Source organism: Sciurus vulgaris (genome assembly GCF_902686455.1).
Source record: "Sciurus vulgaris genome assembly, chromosome: 3".
Taxonomy (NCBI): domain Eukaryota; kingdom Metazoa; phylum Chordata; class Mammalia; order Rodentia; family Sciuridae; genus Sciurus; species Sciurus vulgaris.
Window position 1 is genome coordinate 66,158,517 of NC_136463.1, and position 19,189 is coordinate 66,177,705.

Genomic DNA, 19,189 nt, shown 5'->3' on the forward strand with positions numbered 1-19,189 from the left:
GCCCTGGCCACTCTCAATTTGTTCTTGCCCAGATTAGATTCAGCAGTTATGAGACACCCCTCTGTTGCTTGTGCCCCTTCTTGTTCCCTGAAATCAGAGCAAAAGGCCAGAGAAGCATCTCTGCCAATGATGGCCTGAGGCGTGGTCATGGCTGGCAGACTGGGTGCACTATGAGGACTGGGTGGCTGGGCTGGGACTGAGAAAAAGAGAAGGTGCTCTCTTGGAGCAGTCCCTGGAATAACTTTCCTTTTTGTTCCCTTCCTAACAGAGGCTCTCGAGGAGCAAGCGGGTAACTGAACTTGGCCCGCCTTGGGGCATAAGGACTGCCTTGCCCAATCTTGGTGCTACCCTGGGCTCTTTTTGAGGGCTGGGCTCATTCCTTCATAGCATAGGGGACTGGTCTTGGGGGAAGCCCCAGAGTTGAGGGTAGAAGGGGAGCCTGCTGGCTGTGGGGCTTCTTTGAGTCCCTGGACTAGCTGCTTCTCCAACATGTTTTGAATCTGGATCCTAGACTATCTCAGGATACTGATGCTCCCTGTGGGGCTTAGATGGAGTAGGATGAACTTGCTTCCTGGGGCTTCCTAAGGCCAGTTCTCTTCAGTCTTCTTCCCTCTGGGTTTGGTAGCCCTGGCTCTTGGTCTTGCATGTCAGGGTGGAGGCCACTAGGGGGCAGCAGGCACCATAGTGACTGATGGTTTCTGCCTGCTTGTGAATGGCTATGGCTGGGTCTGGCTTGGGAGAGCTGTTGCCTTCCTGGGAGATAGCTTCAGAGGGCAGTGAGTTGAGCACCTCTTTACCCGCTTTCTCCTGCTGTTTAGGGAAAGGGGATCCTGGCTCTGAACAGCACCTTGCGCTTTGGCTCTGTCTTTCTCTGGGATGCAGAGGGCCCCAGGCTGCACAGCAGGAGTGGGAAAGTGGTGGTGGTGGTGGATGCATAGAGGAAGATGTGTCTGGATGTCCAACCCCTTATGATCCCAGCAGATGGCACACGTGCCAAGAGGAAGCAGGCTCTGGGTTAAAGAAATCATCTCCAGACATCATGGGCAGGAGGGTGGGCAGAATGTGACTGTGTCTTGAGAGTTCTTTCACTCTAAAGGGTTCAAGTCTAAGTTTCCTCTGATCCTCCTCTGAGGTAACTATAGGTGGAGTGCTCTGGGTGCAGAGCCCTGTTGTTACCAACTCAGAGCTTACAGTATTTTCCAGGGTTTTGTGTATGTGTGTGTGTGTCTGTGTGTGTGCACACAGAACATCTTTGCAGGTCCCTTTGTGTGTGTGTCAGTGTGTGGATATCCACAAACATACTTCTTTGAGACTGTGAGTGTGTGAGTGTATTTTTGTGTCTCCAAAGCTGGATGTGGTCGTTTTCTTGTCTGCTCGTCCTTCTAAGCCCCTACCCCCCACAGTCTCTTCCAGTGGGCCTGGCGGCTCAGTTGATGACTGTTTGCTAACACACTGTTTTTCTTTGCATGCTGCATGCTGGTCCTTTGCCTTACAGAAGCTGCTGAAGGTAAAACCTTGTTTCTTGTTAGCTTTCCCTAATTGCTGTGATTAGACACATGTTGGCTGAGGCGCATATGTCTGTGTGGGCTGTTCCCTTTCCCCTGTGGCTGCGTTGCCTCCCCACTGTTTAGCCATTGAGGTGTCTATGGTCTCCCCTGAGGCAAGAGAAGAAGGGAGGGGGGTGTGCTAATGCATCAAGGGAAGGTGCAGGTGCTAGTACTCTCTCATGCTATCTCTCCTGCAGGCACAAATGTTCTGTGCTCATCTCCTGACTTTGTCTTTCTCCTACCCAAGTTGGACATCCCTAGAAATAAAGGGATTTTTGCAGCTGACTGGGAGCCCTCTGGTGGCAGCCAGTGGAGTTGCCTCCTCTTTTAGGACCTGCTCATTGTTTCCATCCCCAAGGGACATATGAAGTACTGCCAGTGACTGGCTCTGCCTGTTCCCATGAAGCCCATTTGGGGTGTCATTAGGGCTGGGTTTTGCCTCCAGAAGATGCCTGCTTCCCAGTCCTATGGGACCAGGGGAGTCAAAAGACACAGTGGTCATCAGTCAGCCTAAGGAGAAAGACCCAAGATGCCAGATCCTTTTTTCTGTTCCACAGCTGGGCGCAAGCAATTTGCCCGCCATGAATGGGCCCAGAAGGCTGCATACCTGCTGGGCTGCAGCCTGGAAGAGCTGTCTTCAGCCATCTTCAAGCACCAGCACAAGGGTGGCACCCTGCAGCGCTCTACTTCCTTTCGCCAGGGCCCCGAGGAGAGCAGCCTGGGGGACGGCACAGGTACCCTAGCCCCTTGGCTGGTGGCTGTGATTGGGAAGCCTCACTTGGGGCTTGTTGGGAAGTGGGAGGGACTGCTGGAATGAATAGATGTTCCCTTCAGGGGAACAGGCCCAGCCCCAGGGCCTCATGCTGACTTAGCCTGGGTAGGTAGGGAACATTCCTGGGCAGATGGGTAGCCCAGGAGAGACAAGAGATAGAACCGATCCTACTGCCCTGTAGGTCCCAAAATGAGTGCACTGGAATGCTTAGAGGGCATGGCATCTGGCCTCTACAGCGAGCTCTTTACCCTTCTCATCTCCCTGGTGAACAGGTGAGTGCCAGAGAGACCCCATTGGGCTCCCCACTTCCTTGGCTCTGGCCAAGGTGGCTTTGATGCTTTTGTGCCTGCGTTGGCTGACATAGGGCCATCATTCACCAGCAGAGGGCTCACTGTCTCTGGGCTCTGAGGTGAGGCAAGTCCTCTTTGCTAGAGCTGGGAGCACCTGGGCAGGGATGGGGGTTTGCTGCATGCCAGGGGCAGACCAGTGGGGTTCGCTCTGTGGCATTGCATTGGCTAGCTCTGATCCAGGCTTTCCCGGTGAAGGGCTCTCAAGTCCAGCCAGCACTCGCTCTGCTCTATGATGATTGTGGACACTCCAGGCTTCCAGAACCCCGAGCAGGGTGGTTCGGCCCGTGGAGCCTCCTTTGAGGAGCTGTGCCACAACTATGCCCAGGACCGTCTGCAGAAGCTTTTCCACGAGCGCACCTTTGTGCAAGAGTTGGAAAGATACAAGGAGGTAATTCTCCACCCCACCCTGGCTGGCCCCACCTCAGCCTCACCTTCTCCCTGGGGTACCCCCAGAGAGGTCCTCTGTGAATGCAGGAAGTCACTAACTTCCCTGCTGCCTGCTCCTTCCTAGCTCTCTACTCCCTCTTTCCTTCTTCCTCCCCCTGTGCTCTGGAGTGGGAATCTTGTCCTGCCCAGTGGCCCTAGCCCTTGACCTTGGCTGATTTCTTACTTCTTGGAGAATTTGCTTTCCACAAAACTGAAGGCACAGTCTGGGTCCCTGGGAGCCATTCCATGCCCTCCTTTAAGGTACCCTCTTAGGCCCTGTGAACTGCTGCAGGGCAGTTCCTGCTTCCAGGTGTGTCTGGCCCAGTCACCCCACCCCCCAGGTTTCCCCTGATCTGATAGGATGGTGGTTGATGATTTAGTGTCTTTCCCTAAAAGGGTATCCTGAATGGGATCTGGAAATCCTTCCTCATGTGGAGGTGAGTTGAACAAGCTGAGGAGGATATTTATCTTGGATGGGAGAAGACTCAGGAAAATCATGACAGTTGTATTCACATGTTTCAAGGATGATTGTGAAATGGAGAGTAGACATATACTGCATTGTCTAATCAACTGATTCAAATAACAGAAGAATGTAACTTTGGTCTAGTATAAAAAGAGGTTATGAGGATTTTAGCTGTCCAGAAATAGTGTGTTACTTTGGGAGGCAGAGAGCAGTTCATCCTTTGGGATGCTAGAGGTAGTCCCTGCAAAGAATGGGAAGTTGGACTTGCTGTTCCCAAAGGCCCCACCCAACCTACTCATGGGGATGCACCCTGACGTAGGGCCCCATGATTATACTGCTCTGCCTTCCTTTATAGGAGAACATTGAGCTGGCTTTTGATGACATTGAGCCGGCTACAGATGACTCCGTGGCTACTGTGGACCAGACCTCCCACCAGTCTCTGGTAAGAATGCCGGTGAGACCTCAGTAGCCTCGCCTCTCATCTCCCACTCCTCTGCCTGGAATAGAGCCCTCCCTGGCTGAGCGGCCACGGGGGCTGCCACTGTAGGCCAAGGAAGGACCCCAGTCATGCCTGGATGCCTGGACACTAAGCACTATATAGCTATGGGGTTCTGCCCCTCAGCACTCACAGTCTGGCCGGGAAGATGGCACTTTCTTCTGACTGGTGCAGTGGGATCTGGAGCCCGTGGTGTGCCAGCCAGGAAGGAAGATGTAGCTCCTCTCTTACCAGCTGAGGCTCAGGTCCTGTCCTGTGACTGACTAAGCCTCCAGTGTGTCTACAAGGACCCCTGGTGTCCACTGCTTGGGGATGAGTACCTGAACCCAGAGGATGTAGTCTTTGTGTTCTATTGTTCTCAAGAAGAGGACTGAAGCAGCCTGCTAGAGTGGAGCAAGGAGGTGGCACCTGCTCAAACAGGGAAGCACCAAGCTATAAATGCCCTCTAGGGAGCTGCCTTGGATGTGAGTCCTCATTCCTCAAGTGAGCCCTTGCTCCTCAACCTCAGAGCCTGTCATCATTTGTACTAGCATTTCTGGCACCTTGGGTGCCTGGGGCACTGGCTGGCCTGATGAGCACTTGGCATTTGGTGATTGCCTTCAATTAGGGGAAGTGCATAAGGTGCTTTATTGGAGAATGACATTTTTGCTAGGCTGCTGAACTCCCTCCTCTCCTTTGATTCCTGCAAATCCCTTCCCTGCAGTAAGGCTCTGCTGGGTTAGCAAAGGTGGTGGGGCTCAGGGACAGTGAATATTCCTCAGAGACAAGTGTTTAAAATGCTTAAGTGGTGCATCTCCCCAGGGAAGTGGATTTCCTTTTCCTGACACCTGGGTTCCCATGTGGCCTCCTGATGAGAGAGCCTTTGCCATTCCCAGGAGATAGGAGGAACTTGTACATGTGACTCATGAACAGCAGGGGGTCAGATGTGTGTTGGCCAGTCTTTCCCTTCCTTGGTCTCCCTATTTGATGGGCCTTGACATCAGGTAGCTGCACATCTGGGGAAGGGGCCCCTGGTGCCACTCACTGTCTGATGGCTTCCTTGCTCCTTCCTGTCATTCACCTCTAGCCTTTGAGGTATTATCGTTGCCCACAAGTCATTGGCCACATTCTGCTTCCTTCTGGTTATTGTACTGACTCCTTAGGTAAGCTGGGGTCGAAGAGAGGGAAAATATCATTTTTCCAATTTTTCTTGTCCTCGGTCCCTAAAGGCCAGGCGAGAATGTGATGTGGGTGTGATTCAGTTCTTTCCAAGGAAGTCAGGGGAATTCCATAGAAAAATGCAACTTCAGGACAGTTGTGGCCATAAGCCTAGTTTGCATGATCTTTAGCAGGTATTAGAAATCAGAATTCAGTATTTCTACCTTCTCTTGAAAACCAGAGGGTTTATCAACACTAAGTTAGTGTTCCTGTAGGACAGCAGTCAACTACAGCTGAGTGGCAGCTGCTAAATGAGGACTCCTTCTTTCTAACTTGTTCCACTCTCCACTTGTCTTGGCTACCACATCCATGAAGTCATCTGTCACACACTTTTGGCCCTTGAGTTTATACCCTGCAGGGATCCTGCAGCAATCTGGGTCCTCTCTAGGTTCTCCTCTTTCAGGGACCAGTGTTAACCCCAGAGTTGTCATTTATGGAGAGCTTCCTTTGGGTCATGCACTGTCAAAAGCTTGCTGCCTTTATTCCACTTAATGTGCCAGGGAGTGAGGGTAACATGGGGCTCATCAAGCCACTGGTGCCCTCTGACAGGAGGAGAATGGAGGGAAGCCTCTGCATAGGAGCTATAGGTAATAAGAAGCCTTCATTCTTTGGGGTCTTTGGGGCCTTTGGACCCAAGTGCCAGGAATCATCTCCTCTTTCCTGGCCCTTCTTTCCCCTCACTACTGACCTCTTCCATGAGGTGTCAGCAGTGAGCGGCCGGAGCTGCATTGTGCAGGCTGGCATGTGTGTAATTGTTTATGGTGTGTGGTTGGGGCCCAGACTTTGGCTCCTTTCCCACAGCTCCATGTGGCAAGCCAGGATTTCTTCCCTTCTCCATAGGTTCGCTCACTGGCCCGCACAGACGAGGCAAGGGGCCTGCTCTGGCTGCTGGAAGAGGAGGCGTTAGTGCCAGGGGCCACCGAGGATACACTCCTGGAGCGCCTTTTCTCCTATTATGGCCCACAAGAAGGTGATAAAAAAGGTAGGTGGCATCCCTGGAGGACAGCTCCTCTGCTTCCTCTCTAGAAGGCCCACCTATATGGGTCCAGGTGGTACTTCCTGGGGGGACTCACCAAGTCCCTAGGCTATATGCCTGTCCCCTGACAATCTGAATCTTGCTTTGCTCACTCTCAGGCCAAAGTCCCCTTCTGCGCAGCAGCAAACCACATCATTTTTTCCTGGGTCACAGCCATGGCACCAACTGGGTGGAATACAACATGACTGGTTGGCTGAGCTACACCAAGCAGAATCCAGCCACTCAGAATGCCCCCCGGCTCCTGCAGGACTCCCAAAAGTAAGGACACTATTCTCTCTGCCCATGTCCTGTCCCCACAACTGGTCTTTGGGCTCCCTTCCCATGGAGATGTCCCAGAGGCCTCTCACCAGCAAGGTAGATAGTTTTTAGTTTCTGATAGGCAACAACCTATCAGAAACCTATCAAGGCCAAGACTAGTTGGCCTTGAGAGCACGGGGGTGGCCTTCTGGAATAGAAGTAAGTGGCAGACATGGTTGGAAGTGCCCATAGTTTTCAATTTGAATAACACCCTCACATTCTTCAGAGAAGGCAGAAGGAACCTTAGAAACCACTCAGTCATACAACCCCTGTCATCCATTCATTTCATAGATGATTGTGGGACACCTACTCTGTGACAGGGACTTCAAGGTACTTGGCAGAATGCAGTGAAGACTATACAAATTCTTGCCCCTGTGAAGTTTACATTCTAGTGGGGGAGAGAGATAATAAACAGGAAATGTAATAAGTGAATTATACAATGTGTTAGTAGATATTGAACTCTGACTTCTCCTACTATGCTGGAAACCCTCTGCCCCGGCCCCCCCTGGCAGGGAGAAGAGTCATGGCTCCCCTCTGCCTGATCCTTGCCTGCTCCTTGGATTCAGCCCACCTCAGATTTTCTCTTCTTGGTGTTTGAAAATATCTCTTGTTTTTCAATAGGGTGTGGTACATGTGACCCCAGACCAATAACTCAGGCCCCTGGCCATAACCATCTGGGAGTGGTTTGGTACCTTCAGAGCTGGCAGGAGGAATCCACAGCTGCCCCATGAATGTGACTCCTTTTTCTCCTTTTCCCTCCTTCCTCTGGCAGAAAGATCATCAGTAACCTGTTTCTGGGCCGGGCAGGCAGTGCCACGGTGCTCTCAGGCTCCATCGCTGGCCTGGAGGGTGGCTCGCAGCTTGCGCTGCGCCGGGCCACCAGCATGCGGAAGACCTTTACAACAGGCATGGCAGCTGTCAAGAAGAAGTCACTGTGCATCCAGATTAAACTGCAGGTGGTGAGTATTCAACAAGGCCCTGGGTTCCTTCCTTACCACTGGCAGACAAGCCTGGGCACTGTGGACACACCCAGGCTGTCCAGTGCCCACCCAGCATCCCACCTACCTGATCACTGCTGATGGGGTTCATCTTACATCCCTGCTGTCTCTGAGTAGCCAGCCAGGCCTGGGGAGGGCAGAGTTATTCAGGCTTAGCATGTCCCAGCTGGTGGTAGGACACTTGCTATCTTGTGAGAGTGCGGATGCTAACATCAGTCCCTGCTCTCCTGGGCATGGCATCAGAGCCCACTGAAGGTGGTCCCTTCCCTTTGGGCAGGATGCCCTCATTGATACCATCAAGAGGTCCAAGATGCATTTTGTGCACTGCTTCCTGCCTGTGGCTGAGGGTTGGGCCGGGGAGCCCCGATCCGCCTCCTCCCGCCGTGTCAGCAGCAGCAGTGAGCTGGACCTGCCTCCGGGAGACCCTTGTGAAGCTGGGCTCCTGCAGCTGGATGTGCCCCTACTCCGTGCCCAGCTCCGGGGCTCCCGCCTGCTTGATGCCATGCGTATGTACCGCCAAGGTAAGGCACCTTCTCGTTCCATCCTTGGCACTCTTTCCTGGAGCTTGCTCCATCCTGCCCTGCCTTCCAGATGGGACCCAGGGGCTGCTCCCCTCCCTCTCAGAGTGGCTCTAGGTCTCCTTCCTTGTGCTCCTTTCTGCCCTGGTGCCTTCTCCATGGGTCTCTATTCTCACCTCTCCCAGTCCAGAACTGTTCTTTTCTCTTTTTCTTTCCACCTGTGACTCCTCTCTTCCTTCCAAATTTAAGTTCTCTTTAGTCCATTCACTCCCTTTCCTCATATGCTCCTTTGTTTTTTCCCACATCTCCCTCCCTAGCGTGGAAGGGTCAGCTCTCCCTACAGCGGTGGACCCAGTGCCCTTTCAAGAAAGTAGGTGCTAAAATCTCTCTGAAGTACTTTAAATTCCCAAGAAATGTCAGGCAGACCCTTTTTATGGACCCAGCAAGAGAAGGGGGAAGGGAAGGGCAGTAGTAGCAGTAGAGCATTTATAGCCCGCCAGGTTCTATTTGCAACTCTTCCACATGTTAAATCACAACAACCTCATGAGGTAGGAACTATTATCATCTTCAAATGCTACTGCAGCTTAGAGAAGCCAAGTAGCTTGCCCAAGGTCACACAGCTTATGCATGGCAGGACCAGATTCTACACAGTCAGGCTGACTCCATGGTCAGGCCTCTCAAGTAGGGTTTTATTTGCCCAAGAAGTTAGGAGTAGCCAGCTTTATGTCCTTTTTTCCTAGCTACAAGAGCAGACAGGGTCTTGTCTGCCCATAGCCAGGTCCCCTTGAGGTATCCCTATGGGCACCATCACTTTTCCTTAGCAGCCAAAGCCAGGAAACAGGCTCCCTGTCCTGCTCTAAATAAATCATTGATCTGTCCCCACGTCTTGATATGGAGTTGGTGTTTATTATTTCAAAACCAGATTGTTACCGCTCTGAACCAAAATCAATGTGCTTTACTCAAACAAGCAGATCGATGAGGCCAGCAGCGGCAGGCTCCCCCTCCCCCGGCCCCCAGCCACCATCGATAGCGCTGATGATTAATTAAGATGCCAGGCGTCCAGACCTGCTATCCCGGCCCATCAATTTAATTGCAATTCAGATACAATCAATAGCTCACTTTGTCTTGGCCCCTCAGCGGCCCCCGCCTCCTGTTTCAATTATCAGGCACATGCATCAGCCTCATCTCCCAGTTGGAGGGTTTCCCAGAGCTAGCTGGCCGGCCTGGTGCAGCAAGCCCCAGCTGGCCGTCAGAAACCCAGGTGTGAAGTACAGCTCAGCTTCAGCTAGAGCCTTGGTGACCTTGGGCAAGCCGTTGCTCTACCTTTCAGGCCAGTTTCCTTGTCTGAAAGATAAGGCAGATTTGGTCTAGGACCCTTTTCTGGTTTGAAATACTATGATTCTGTAGGAGTGGATCTCCTGATCTTTCCCCACAGACTCTGGAGAGACCAGGGTGACTGGGGGCATTCCTGTTGGTAACTGTTCTGACCTTGCTCCAAGCCAGAAGCCATCTCACTCTTCCCTTGACCCTAAACTCAGACACTCTTTAGGGAAAGAAAATCTACAAATTGTTTTTGGCTATCTGGCCTAGGGCTCATGGTCAGGGTGGGGGCAGGGAAAGGGGCCCTATTTGAAACCCTGCTTCAGCAGAACAAAGGAAAGGAAAGGAATATTTTACTGAGCATCCCACCAAGCTGTGCTTTCTACATATTTTCTCATTTTAGTCTCCATGACTACCGTGCAGTATAAGTGCTAGGGCCCCATTTAAAGGTAAAGAAAGTGAGACACAGAGAAGTGGAATGATTGGCCCAAGGTCACAGATTGGTAAGAGGTAGGGCCAGGATTCCAAGCACTCCTGTCAGTTGTGATCTGGTGTCCTGTTGTTTTTCTTATTGAACCCTCAAGGCGTTGGCCTCTCTGCATCATTGGGAGTTGTATGCTTGGAGGGCTGCAAAGCATCCTAGAGGTTACCCAGGTCCCCTCATCCTTCTTTCCAGGTGGTTAGTGCCACCCCAGTTCCCTTACTTTAACCCTTCTAAGCTTCCTGTCCTGACGTGGAGCAACCCTGATGGTCCTTTGGGCCTCTTCTTCAACTGTCCTTTCTGGGCCTGCCTTTGCTGCAAGCTCCCCACCCCTGCAGTTTCTCCCCCTTTAGGTGACTCCCTACCTGGCACCAGTGACTGTTGGGCCATGCTGGGAGCAGGCAAGGTGTTAAAGACCGGACCATGGGTCATGCTTTCTTTCTCTCTCTCTCCAGGTTATCCTGACCACATGGTATTTTCTGAGTTCCGCCGCCGCTTTGATGTCCTGGCCCCACACCTGACAAAGAAACACGGGCGTAACTACATTGTGGTGGATGAGAAGAGGGTAGGCCTAGGTTCCCAGACCCTCTGCAGACCCCTCTCACCCACTCAGAACCCTCTAAGCAGCTGCCCTTCCCAGACCCATCTGCCTTTCCTCCTCTGGAGACAGTGGGCTGGCCTTTGCTCAGACTCCTGGTTTCTGTCAGCCAGGGTTAAGACAGGGAAACTGTGCCATGGAGAAGGCAGTCTGTAGTAACTGGAGAGGAGTACCTTCCCTGGAGGCTAAAGTTGGGGGGTGCTGCTTGCTGGTGAGCCAAGCAATATCTAAGAGTGAACAGGGCCAGGGCCTCCCAGTTGGCTGATTAGGTGTTTTGGGTATCCTAATGATAATGCCCGGTCCCTCAGTCTTGGCCTTCATGGATCTGGTCCCTGCATCAAGAAGCTGCCTGAGACTGGGGACAGTGTCCTTCCTAAAAGCAAGGTTGATATGGTGAGACCTCCTTGGTGCCAGGGTGGTGTGCAGCTGCTGGGTCCCTTGGCAGACTAGATTGGTAAATTCATAAATGCATAAGGGGTATCTCTCTGTCATTCAAAGCTGTCTCCTTGACCCCCAGGGGCAGCTGCTCAGGCAGCCAAAGGGCTCCTTCAGCAGAGAAACCCTCCTTTCCTCTGTACTGGCCTCAGTCACCCAGCACTATTCCAAGGGCACCTCAGACCTTAGGAGGCTTCCCTGTAAAGGAGGATACCCTGAAGAATGGGCAGGACACCCCACAGTGATGCCAAGATGTTCCCCAGATGCCCCCTCCCTTGACCCCTAAGTCACAGACCCACATTCATAGAGGGCTCAAAAACCTTTGCTCCATTCTTAGGCCTGCCAATGTCCTAGGAGACCTCGGTGTGACCTTCTCACACCTTCCTCTCACTGGCCCTTTAAAAAAATGTTTTAAAAATTTGTTGTTCTTTTTAGGTATACATGACAGTAGAGTCATATTTTGTAATTTTGACATATTACACATGCATAGAGTATAACTTATTCCAATTAGGATCCCATTCTTGTGGTTATACATGATGTAGAGTTTCACCGGTGGTGTATTCATATATGAACAGTGGAAAGTCATATCCAATTCATTCTCCTGTCTGTCTTTCCCATTCCCATCCCCACTCCCTTCCCTTCATTCCCTGTCACTGGCCCTTGACCTCCATTCCAGTCTCCCTCTCATGGCTACACCCGGCACCTTGCCATCCCTGGAAATGCTCCACCTCCAAAATCTTAAATTCTAGCATGGCTTCTCTGACTGTAGCCTCCTACTGATGGACCTCACTCCTCTCTTCCTCTTAGGATGACTGCTCTTTGATGCCATCGAGACCTCTCATTTCTGGACCCCACTACATTCTCTCTATTCTATCAATTCTCTTCTGACTTTTCTTCCTTTCCCTTGAAGCCATGGTCCAACTTGCCAGTCACTCAGCCTTTATCACCCTCCGCTCTCCAGAGCCTTCCATAGTACCTGCCTTGCCAAACCCCCACCCCAAAAGACCAGCCTTTGTGTGGCTACATTCTTCATTTTAAACTCCCAGAAGTTGTTGGAGAAAATTATACAATCATGTAGTCTTGAATTCCTACAGATTTATGGTCTTCAGCTTTAGGTGGGCCTTTGGGGTGGCCCAGCAAGTCTTCCATGTGTCCCATCTTTATCTGGCCCTAATGCCCAAATCCTTGCCTGCTATTCCATTCTTCTTCCTCCTCAAATCCTCCAACCCTCCTGTGATCTTGCCTTCAAAGCTCTAATAGAATCAAGGCTTCTCCTTCTATCATCTTCACACTTCTCTTCTGCCTCCTTTTCCCCCTACCCCTCTGTCTTGGTGGAAGAGTACCCCTTCTTCTTTTACAGTTCCTTCCTCTGTGTTTTGGAATCCATCTGTCCCCCAGGGACCATTCTATCAATATTAACTCCTCTCTTGTGCTTCAGCCTCTCTCAGTTCTTCTCTCCCTAAGGAGAAACATTCTGCAGACATGTTCTCTGACAGAAACCCTCTGTCAAGGCTGGGTTCAATCCCCAGTACAAAAAAATAAAAAATAAATAAAAACTTCTCTCCTAAGCCCCTACCCCAGCCACCATCCATTCCTTCACCACAGCTGCATGGTCTCTACTCCCTGGTACCCTGGGACTGGTATTCTTATCTCCCCATTCCCTCTGTATTGCCAGAGCCAATCATTCAGTTACTTGAATTCTTGGTAACTTGTGACTTTGCTGATGGTTCTGCTAGCTTCTTTGTGGCCACTCCTGGTTTCCCCATCTCTGCTTTCACTCCTGCTGAGCTGCTCCACTTCTACTTACCCCTTCAGTGAGGTCTGTCTCTCCAATACTCTCTCCTTGCTGTATCTGTTTTCAATTCCACTCCCTCTTCCTGGACAGCCTCATTCACACCCATCACTTCAATTACCGCATATATATTGATGACTCCCAGATCGATACCTGAGCCCAGGCTTCTCTCCCGAGCTCCAGACAAGACATGCATTTCCATCTAGCTGCCTTTTGAACTTCTCTACCTGTGTTCCTCTTACACCTCAAACCCAGTATGTTCAAACCAAACTCGTTCTCTCTCCTCCCAAGCCCACTTCTTCACTTGTGTTCCCTGCCTTGGGAGTTACCCCATTATCTATTTCATTATATAAGTCAGAAACCCCAAAACTAGCCCTGGATTCCTCCTCCTTATGTGCCCTCCTCCCCTCCCTCTCCTTAGCATCTCCTGCATTTCCCCTCCTCTCTTGCCTTAGAGGCTACAGCCTCCTTTCCCATGGATTACTGCCTAAGGGGAGTCAACATCCATCTTCCTCCCATATGCCAGTGGGACCTCTGCAACATGCAAATCTGATCATGTTCTCCGGGAGAGAACTGCAGAGCTCCCAAGGCACACAGGGCTCCACACACTTTGGCCACCCCTTCACACCAGGTGTGGTGAGGCCCCTGGAGTTTCCCCAGAGCATTCTGCCACCTTTGCTCCTGTTAGTAGCACTACCTAATTGCCCTCTCCCCACCTCTCTCCAGCTAATTCTACATGTATCTAAATTCTCAGCCCAAACAACACCTCCTCCATGATGCTTTCTATGCACCCTCTCTCTGACTTCAATATCTCCTCCTCTGTGTTCTACCCCTTTCTCGCTCCCCAGCAAGACAGTTTGTTCCTCTTGTAGTAACCTCTACATCCCCAGAGTCAAACACAATGTGACACTGCAGAAGCCCACCAGAAGGGCTTGTGGAATAAGCAATGGACTGCTGGGAGGAGGAAGAGGAGGGCTGAATGGCTGGAGATGGGGAGGCACTGACTGGACTCCTGACCTAGCCCTCTCTCCTCAGGCAGTGGAGGAACTGCTGGAGTCCCTGGACCTGGAGAAGAGCAGCTGTTGCATGGGCCTGAGTCGGGTGAGTTGCCCAGCAGAAAGGTAGTCAGGTCTTCTCTCCTTGGTGGCCCTCGGCAGGTGGCTGCTTCTTTCCTCCTGTTCTCCCTCCTCAGTCAGGCTTCAGAAGTCTTCCCAGCACTCTTCTGAGTCCTACCCTACAAACCCCACACGCACTCAGAGGCTGCTTTTCCTTGCATGCTGCCTACATCAGGGCCAGGAACCAAGCGTAGGTATTCTAGGGACAGCAACGTTGACTTTTTGCCCTCTGGACAACTGGCTTGTTCATGACCATGATCACCTCTGTGGTGTAGGAGGGATTGGGTTGGAAGGCCTGAGTCCTGTGTGGGGAGTGAAGGGACAGAAGTTCTGGACTCAGAGGAGGTGGGCCAGGAGAGACTGGAAGCCTATAGGGAGAGTACCCCAGAAGGGAGAGTCCCCATTAGAGAGTCATCTAGGGCTGCCAGGTTTCCAGAAGAGCAAGCAGGACATGGAGAGGCAGTGCCACCACTACCTGCCCACAGGCCAGATTCCTCATCTGAATGGAACATGGTGATAAAAGGCAGACACGCCCGGCTCTAGGTGCAATGTGCCATCACTCCACACCAGAAGGTCAGCCTACCGCTCCTCCCACAGGCAGAGATCCCTGCATGTCCCTCTCCCCAGACTGGGACTGTTGGATAGGCAGCATCAATGTATGTGCTCCGAGGGCTGAGGTGGAAGGGAGGTCAGTGGGGAGTCAGAGAGAGGGTTCTGGACCTGTCCCTCTGTCAGCAGAGAGGGAAGGAAATCTGGACCCCAGGACCCCTTGGAGAGTGTGAGGTGGAAGGAGGTACTTGCAAAAAGGCTGTGTGTTACTTGTCCTGTCTGTTCTTGATCCTTCTTTTCTGCATTTTGAGTCAGGGTCTTGGTTTTCCTACTCTTCCTCACTGTGAATCCCTTTCCCCTCCATCTCCGTGTCTTTGTGGCTTCCTGTCTCTGTCTCTGCCATCTTTGGCTTTCTGTCTTCCTTGGGCCTCAGTAGTCCTTGCTACTCTGTTTCTTACTTTCTAATCCTGTTTGTCCCTGTTTCTCTCTTTGTCCTGTGTCTGTGGTGGTCCCACCGTCTTTTGGTGTTATTTCCTAGTTTTGGTCTCTGTCTGTTACCTCCTTTGGTCTCTGTTCTGTCACCTCCCTCTCTCTGTCCACCACCCCCTTCCTAGGCTTTTCTTGGGCTCAGGGGCTTTCAACTGGGCTTCTTCTCTGGGGCTGTCTGCAGTTGAGGACATGCCCTCAGCTGCTTGAGGTTAGCTCACACTCGGGCTTTTCCACAGTCTACTGCCCCTGCGGCAGGCTGGACAGCTGCTGGCTGACACGGACAGGTGGCACTCCTCCAAGCCAGTTCCCAGGTTCCCAGGCACATCCCAGGCAGGAGTAGGCCTGTACAGACTGATTCTCCTCTGATTGCTGTCTCAGACCTTCTGCTATCCTGAGTCTTCCCTAAAGTCCAGCTAAGGCAGGGGAGCCCCAGGGCCCTGTCTCTGGGGCACAGCTTGGGGGCAAGGTTGGATTTTGCTCACATCTAGTTGGGCGAGAAGGCTACAGCCTTACAGGCTGTGGGTAGTACCAGCTGATGGGTGAGGACTCCCTGTGTGGTCATTAGTCTTCAGAGGAAGGGTCTTTACATGAACCCAGAGAGTTCTGAGGTTTCAGGCAAGGACTTGGGATGTCTGAGATACTTCTGACATTATAAAATTCGTGTGAATGGCCCTGAGTATCACCTAATATTCAGATGGACTCTTAACCCTAAGAATGTCCAAAAGAGATTTGAAGCTCACTGTTCTAGCCTTGCACCATTCTTTCTCTGCTCATTATGTTTCTGGGCCATTCTCTGTCCCCTGTGTGGGTACCTCCCTCCTGCCCTGGCATATAGATAGCTGTGTGTGCTAACCAAACATGTTTGCCCACCTCCAGGGGAAACTGGATATTCCCTCCCCACTCCCTCACTGGAATTTCAGGCTCACACATTATGGGAAATTAAGGATCAGGTTGAGCTTGAGACCCATGGGAGATCCCACTTAGCTCTCCCCTGTGAGATTTGGGGAAGTGTCACAAAGAACTGAGCTAGCTTTTTCCAAGACCAGACTCTGGGATGAGGCTTCTGTGGAGTCCCCAGAGGCAAAACTTTTCTCAGCAGAAAGTTTAGGCCCTCTTCCCATTTCTTTCCCAAAGAGGGTCTTAGGATGCATCCCTGTGGTTATGAGTACATTTTTATAACTTGTGTTTCCTGTGGAGTTCATATCTTCTCTGCCCCCACAAAAGGGAGTCTTCTGGGTTCTGTGCCAGGTGTAGGTATGTGCATACCAGGTGTGTCCCTTTGCCCTCTCTCAAGGACATCAGAATCTCTCTGCACCTGACCACTCCCCCTCCCCATTTCTCTTACCCAGCCCCAGCTCGGTGCTCAGGAGTGAGCAGAAAGGGTAGGTGTGGGGGTGTCCAGCTGGTTCCTTTCTTGTCTGTCCTCCAGCCCCCAAACCTGTATGACAAGTCCCTAGACAGAGCCAACTCCCGCCCACCTCACTGGCTTCTTCATGAGAAGATGAAACCTGGGTGTGGGGGGTGGAGCACTGGTATATGAGAGGACACCTCTGGAATGAATCTGAGCAGCAGGGCGAGAAGGGCAGGAGCTTCCCACTGCCCTGTCCCCCTTCCTCCTCACATGCTGCTTCCTGGATCATCTCACGCCCAGATTTCACCATACTCTTCACCTGATCCCAGACACTTGGAGTCCGTGGTTAAGACCTGCAGTAAGACCTGGCATAGGGGGCATTGACAGCCACAGATGTTGCTGAAGGATGTCCCTTCCCTATTTGATCAGCGATGGCTTCATTTCCCTCCTTGCCCCAGGTGTCTTCCCTTTGGCTTCCCTGCCTTTCATCTCTCTTGATTTCCTACCTTGCTCCTCCTCCTGGTTCAAAACCTCCCCATCCCAGCCTGGCCCTCCCTATTCACCCTCCCAGTGCTGCTTCTGCTCCTGGCTCCTCCCCTCCTCTCTTGGTCAAGTGGATTTTCAGGCTCTTCCCAACTAGGGGCCACACTTCCTGGCCTGCTGGCTTCCTGTGCTAGCTCCTTATCCTTCCAGGTCTTCACCTTGCTTCCCTTTCCACCCCTGGGCTGTCCTGGCCAATCTCAGGTATTTACTTGGCTGCTTTTCCTCCACAGGTGTTCTTCCGGGTGGGCACGTTGGCGCGACTGGAGGAGCAGCGAGATGAGCAAACCAGCAGACACCTAACCCTGTTCCAGGCGGCCTGCAGGGGCTACCTGGCCCGCCAGCACTTCAAGAAGAGAAAGGTGCTGCTTTGTGAACATCCCACCCTACAGGGGCACAGCTGAGTTCCTGGGGATGTGGGAGTGCAGGAAGCATGCAGGACAGGAGGTCTTGGGGTTACGGGTTATCATCATCTGAGGAAGAGGCTGGAGCCTCCCAAGGGCACCGTGCCCTGGGCCAGGGTGGGGAGCATACTGGTAGGCCTAGCAATGGGACCATGAATCCTGGTTGGGGGGCAGAGTAGAGGGGGGCGGGAAGTAGGGCCCAGGCAAAGGTGGACTCTGGATCACGGGCTGCTCCATGAAGATTAAGGAGCTGTGTCAGCGACTCCTTTCCTTATTAGCAAGTCCATAAAACAGCCAGCACTGCCGCCTCTTGTGTTTCAGCAAGATTAGGTTTTATAGCACAGCTAGGCCAGGGTGCTAGAAATAATCAGGCAGCAAATAAAGCAGATGAAATTATTCCTAATGACAGTGGAGTGGTTAGTGCCCAGGATGGTGTTCCCAGGCTACCCACTCTCTGAGAGATGGAGGGAAGCAGGGGGCAAGTTGGGGATGGGAGTGTCTGACTCAGGATCAGGGGTCCAGAGGCTATGCTGGTGGTGAAGAAATTCCCTGACCAGGCTTGGCCAGGGGACTGAGCCCTGTCACATGCCATCCCCACCTCACCTGTAGATCCAGGACCTGGCCATTCGCTGTGTGCAAAAGAACATCAAGAAGAACAAAGGGGTGAAGGACTGGCCCTGGTGGAAGCTCTTTACCACTGTACGACCCCTCATCGAAGTACAGCTATCAGAGGAGCAGATTCGCAACAAAGACGTGAGCAACCACCTGGGGTGGCCAGGTCACTGCAAAGAACTCACTTGTGAAAGGCCTTGATGGCTTGTCTTGGGCTCCAAGATATTCCTGTGTCCAGTGAGCTGGTGTCCAGTGTCCTTAAACTATGCCCAGCAAGCACATTCCCTCTGGGATACTGCTAGGGCCCCTGGGTAGCCTTTTGGGATGAAATCTTGGCATCCTTGGCTTATAGGGAAGAGTCTAGGGACAGAAGCCACAACTCTTCCTCTGGGAATGTGTCTTCCCCTTGTGTCCTGGTCTGGCCTGAGCTTCATCAGTTTTATTTGACACAGGTATACAGAACCAGGGCCCCAATCCCTCACAGTACCCCGCTTGCTCAACCCTAGGAGGAGATCCAACAGCTGCGGAGCAAGCTCGAAAAGGTGGAAAAGGAGCGAAACGAGCTGCGGCTCAACAGTGACCGACTGGAGACCCGGGTGAGTGCTGGCACCAGAGAGATGGCCCACCATCTCAGGGTGCCCCAGCCTGCAGAAGTCCCCCGGTGTTCTGGCTGAGTGAGGCAAGTTTTTCACCTGGGTAGTGACCCCTCCCCCAACCCTAGATCTCAGAGCTGACATCGGAGCTGACAGATGAACGGAACACGGGAGAGTCCGCCTCCCAGCTGCTGGACGCAGAGACAGCGGAGAGGCTCCGAGCCGAGAAGGAAATGAAGGAGTTGCAGGTAAGGGCAGGGCCAGGGTAAGGCCTGCAGACTAGTGTCTGCCACAGTCTGCTCCCTCAAGGCCAGTTGGCATCTTTTCCACTGGCTCAGATCCCCGTCTGCCCTGGGTAAGTGTGTGGTCTGTGTGGGTCAGGGTGTGGGTGGGACTGGGTGAAGGGATGGGATGTACACCTCATAATCCCCTCTTCTGCAGACCCAGTATGATGCACTGAAAAAGCAAATGGAGGTGATGGAGATGGAGGTGATGGAGGCCCGGCTCATCCGTGCAGCAGAGATCAACGGGGAAGTGGATGATGACGATGCAGGTGGGTCTGACACAGAGGAGTGGAGCAGTGGTCTGAGTGAAGAGCCTAGATACCCACCCCTGGGTAGTCATGCCCCTCATCCAGGCCTGTCTCCTCTCTGAGGGGCTATTATAGGACTGAAATAAGTAGATGAAGAAGTAGAGGTGCTGATAAGTACAGGGATTAACAACCATGACAATGACAGTGTCTAAGGGCCATGGTCCTGGCAGTCCTTAGGGAGAGGACGGCACATCACCCCCCTCTCATCTTCTCCCTTC

At 52.3% G+C, this 19,189-nt stretch overlaps 1 protein-coding gene and 1 long non-coding RNA gene across 2 annotated transcripts in view; one reads left to right on the forward strand and one right to left on the reverse strand.

Annotated features, from left to right (window-relative positions):
- The window catches only part of LOC306655992 (unconventional myosin-XVIIIa-like), a 96,669-nt gene that overhangs the window by 54,418 nt on the left and 23,062 nt on the right, over window positions 1-19,189 (forward strand). The window contains 16 exon segments of the mRNA XM_079130747.1: window positions 269-289; window positions 2,105-2,281; window positions 2,501-2,591; window positions 2,865-3,057; window positions 3,914-4,000; window positions 6,092-6,233; window positions 6,386-6,545; window positions 7,357-7,543; window positions 7,860-8,103; window positions 10,357-10,466; window positions 13,762-13,827; window positions 17,004-17,132; window positions 17,784-17,927; window positions 18,293-18,382; window positions 18,508-18,627; window positions 18,821-18,932. Coding sequence (XP_078986873.1) covers window positions 269-289; window positions 2,105-2,281; window positions 2,501-2,591; window positions 2,865-3,057; window positions 3,914-4,000; window positions 6,092-6,233; window positions 6,386-6,545; window positions 7,357-7,543; window positions 7,860-8,103; window positions 10,357-10,466; window positions 13,762-13,827; window positions 17,004-17,132; window positions 17,784-17,927; window positions 18,293-18,382; window positions 18,508-18,627; window positions 18,821-18,932 — 2,073 coding nt within the window.
- Window positions 1-19,189, reverse strand: part of LOC306656133 — a 324,085-nt gene that overhangs the window by 17,392 nt on the left and 287,504 nt on the right. The gene's annotated exons all lie outside the window — the stretch shown is intronic.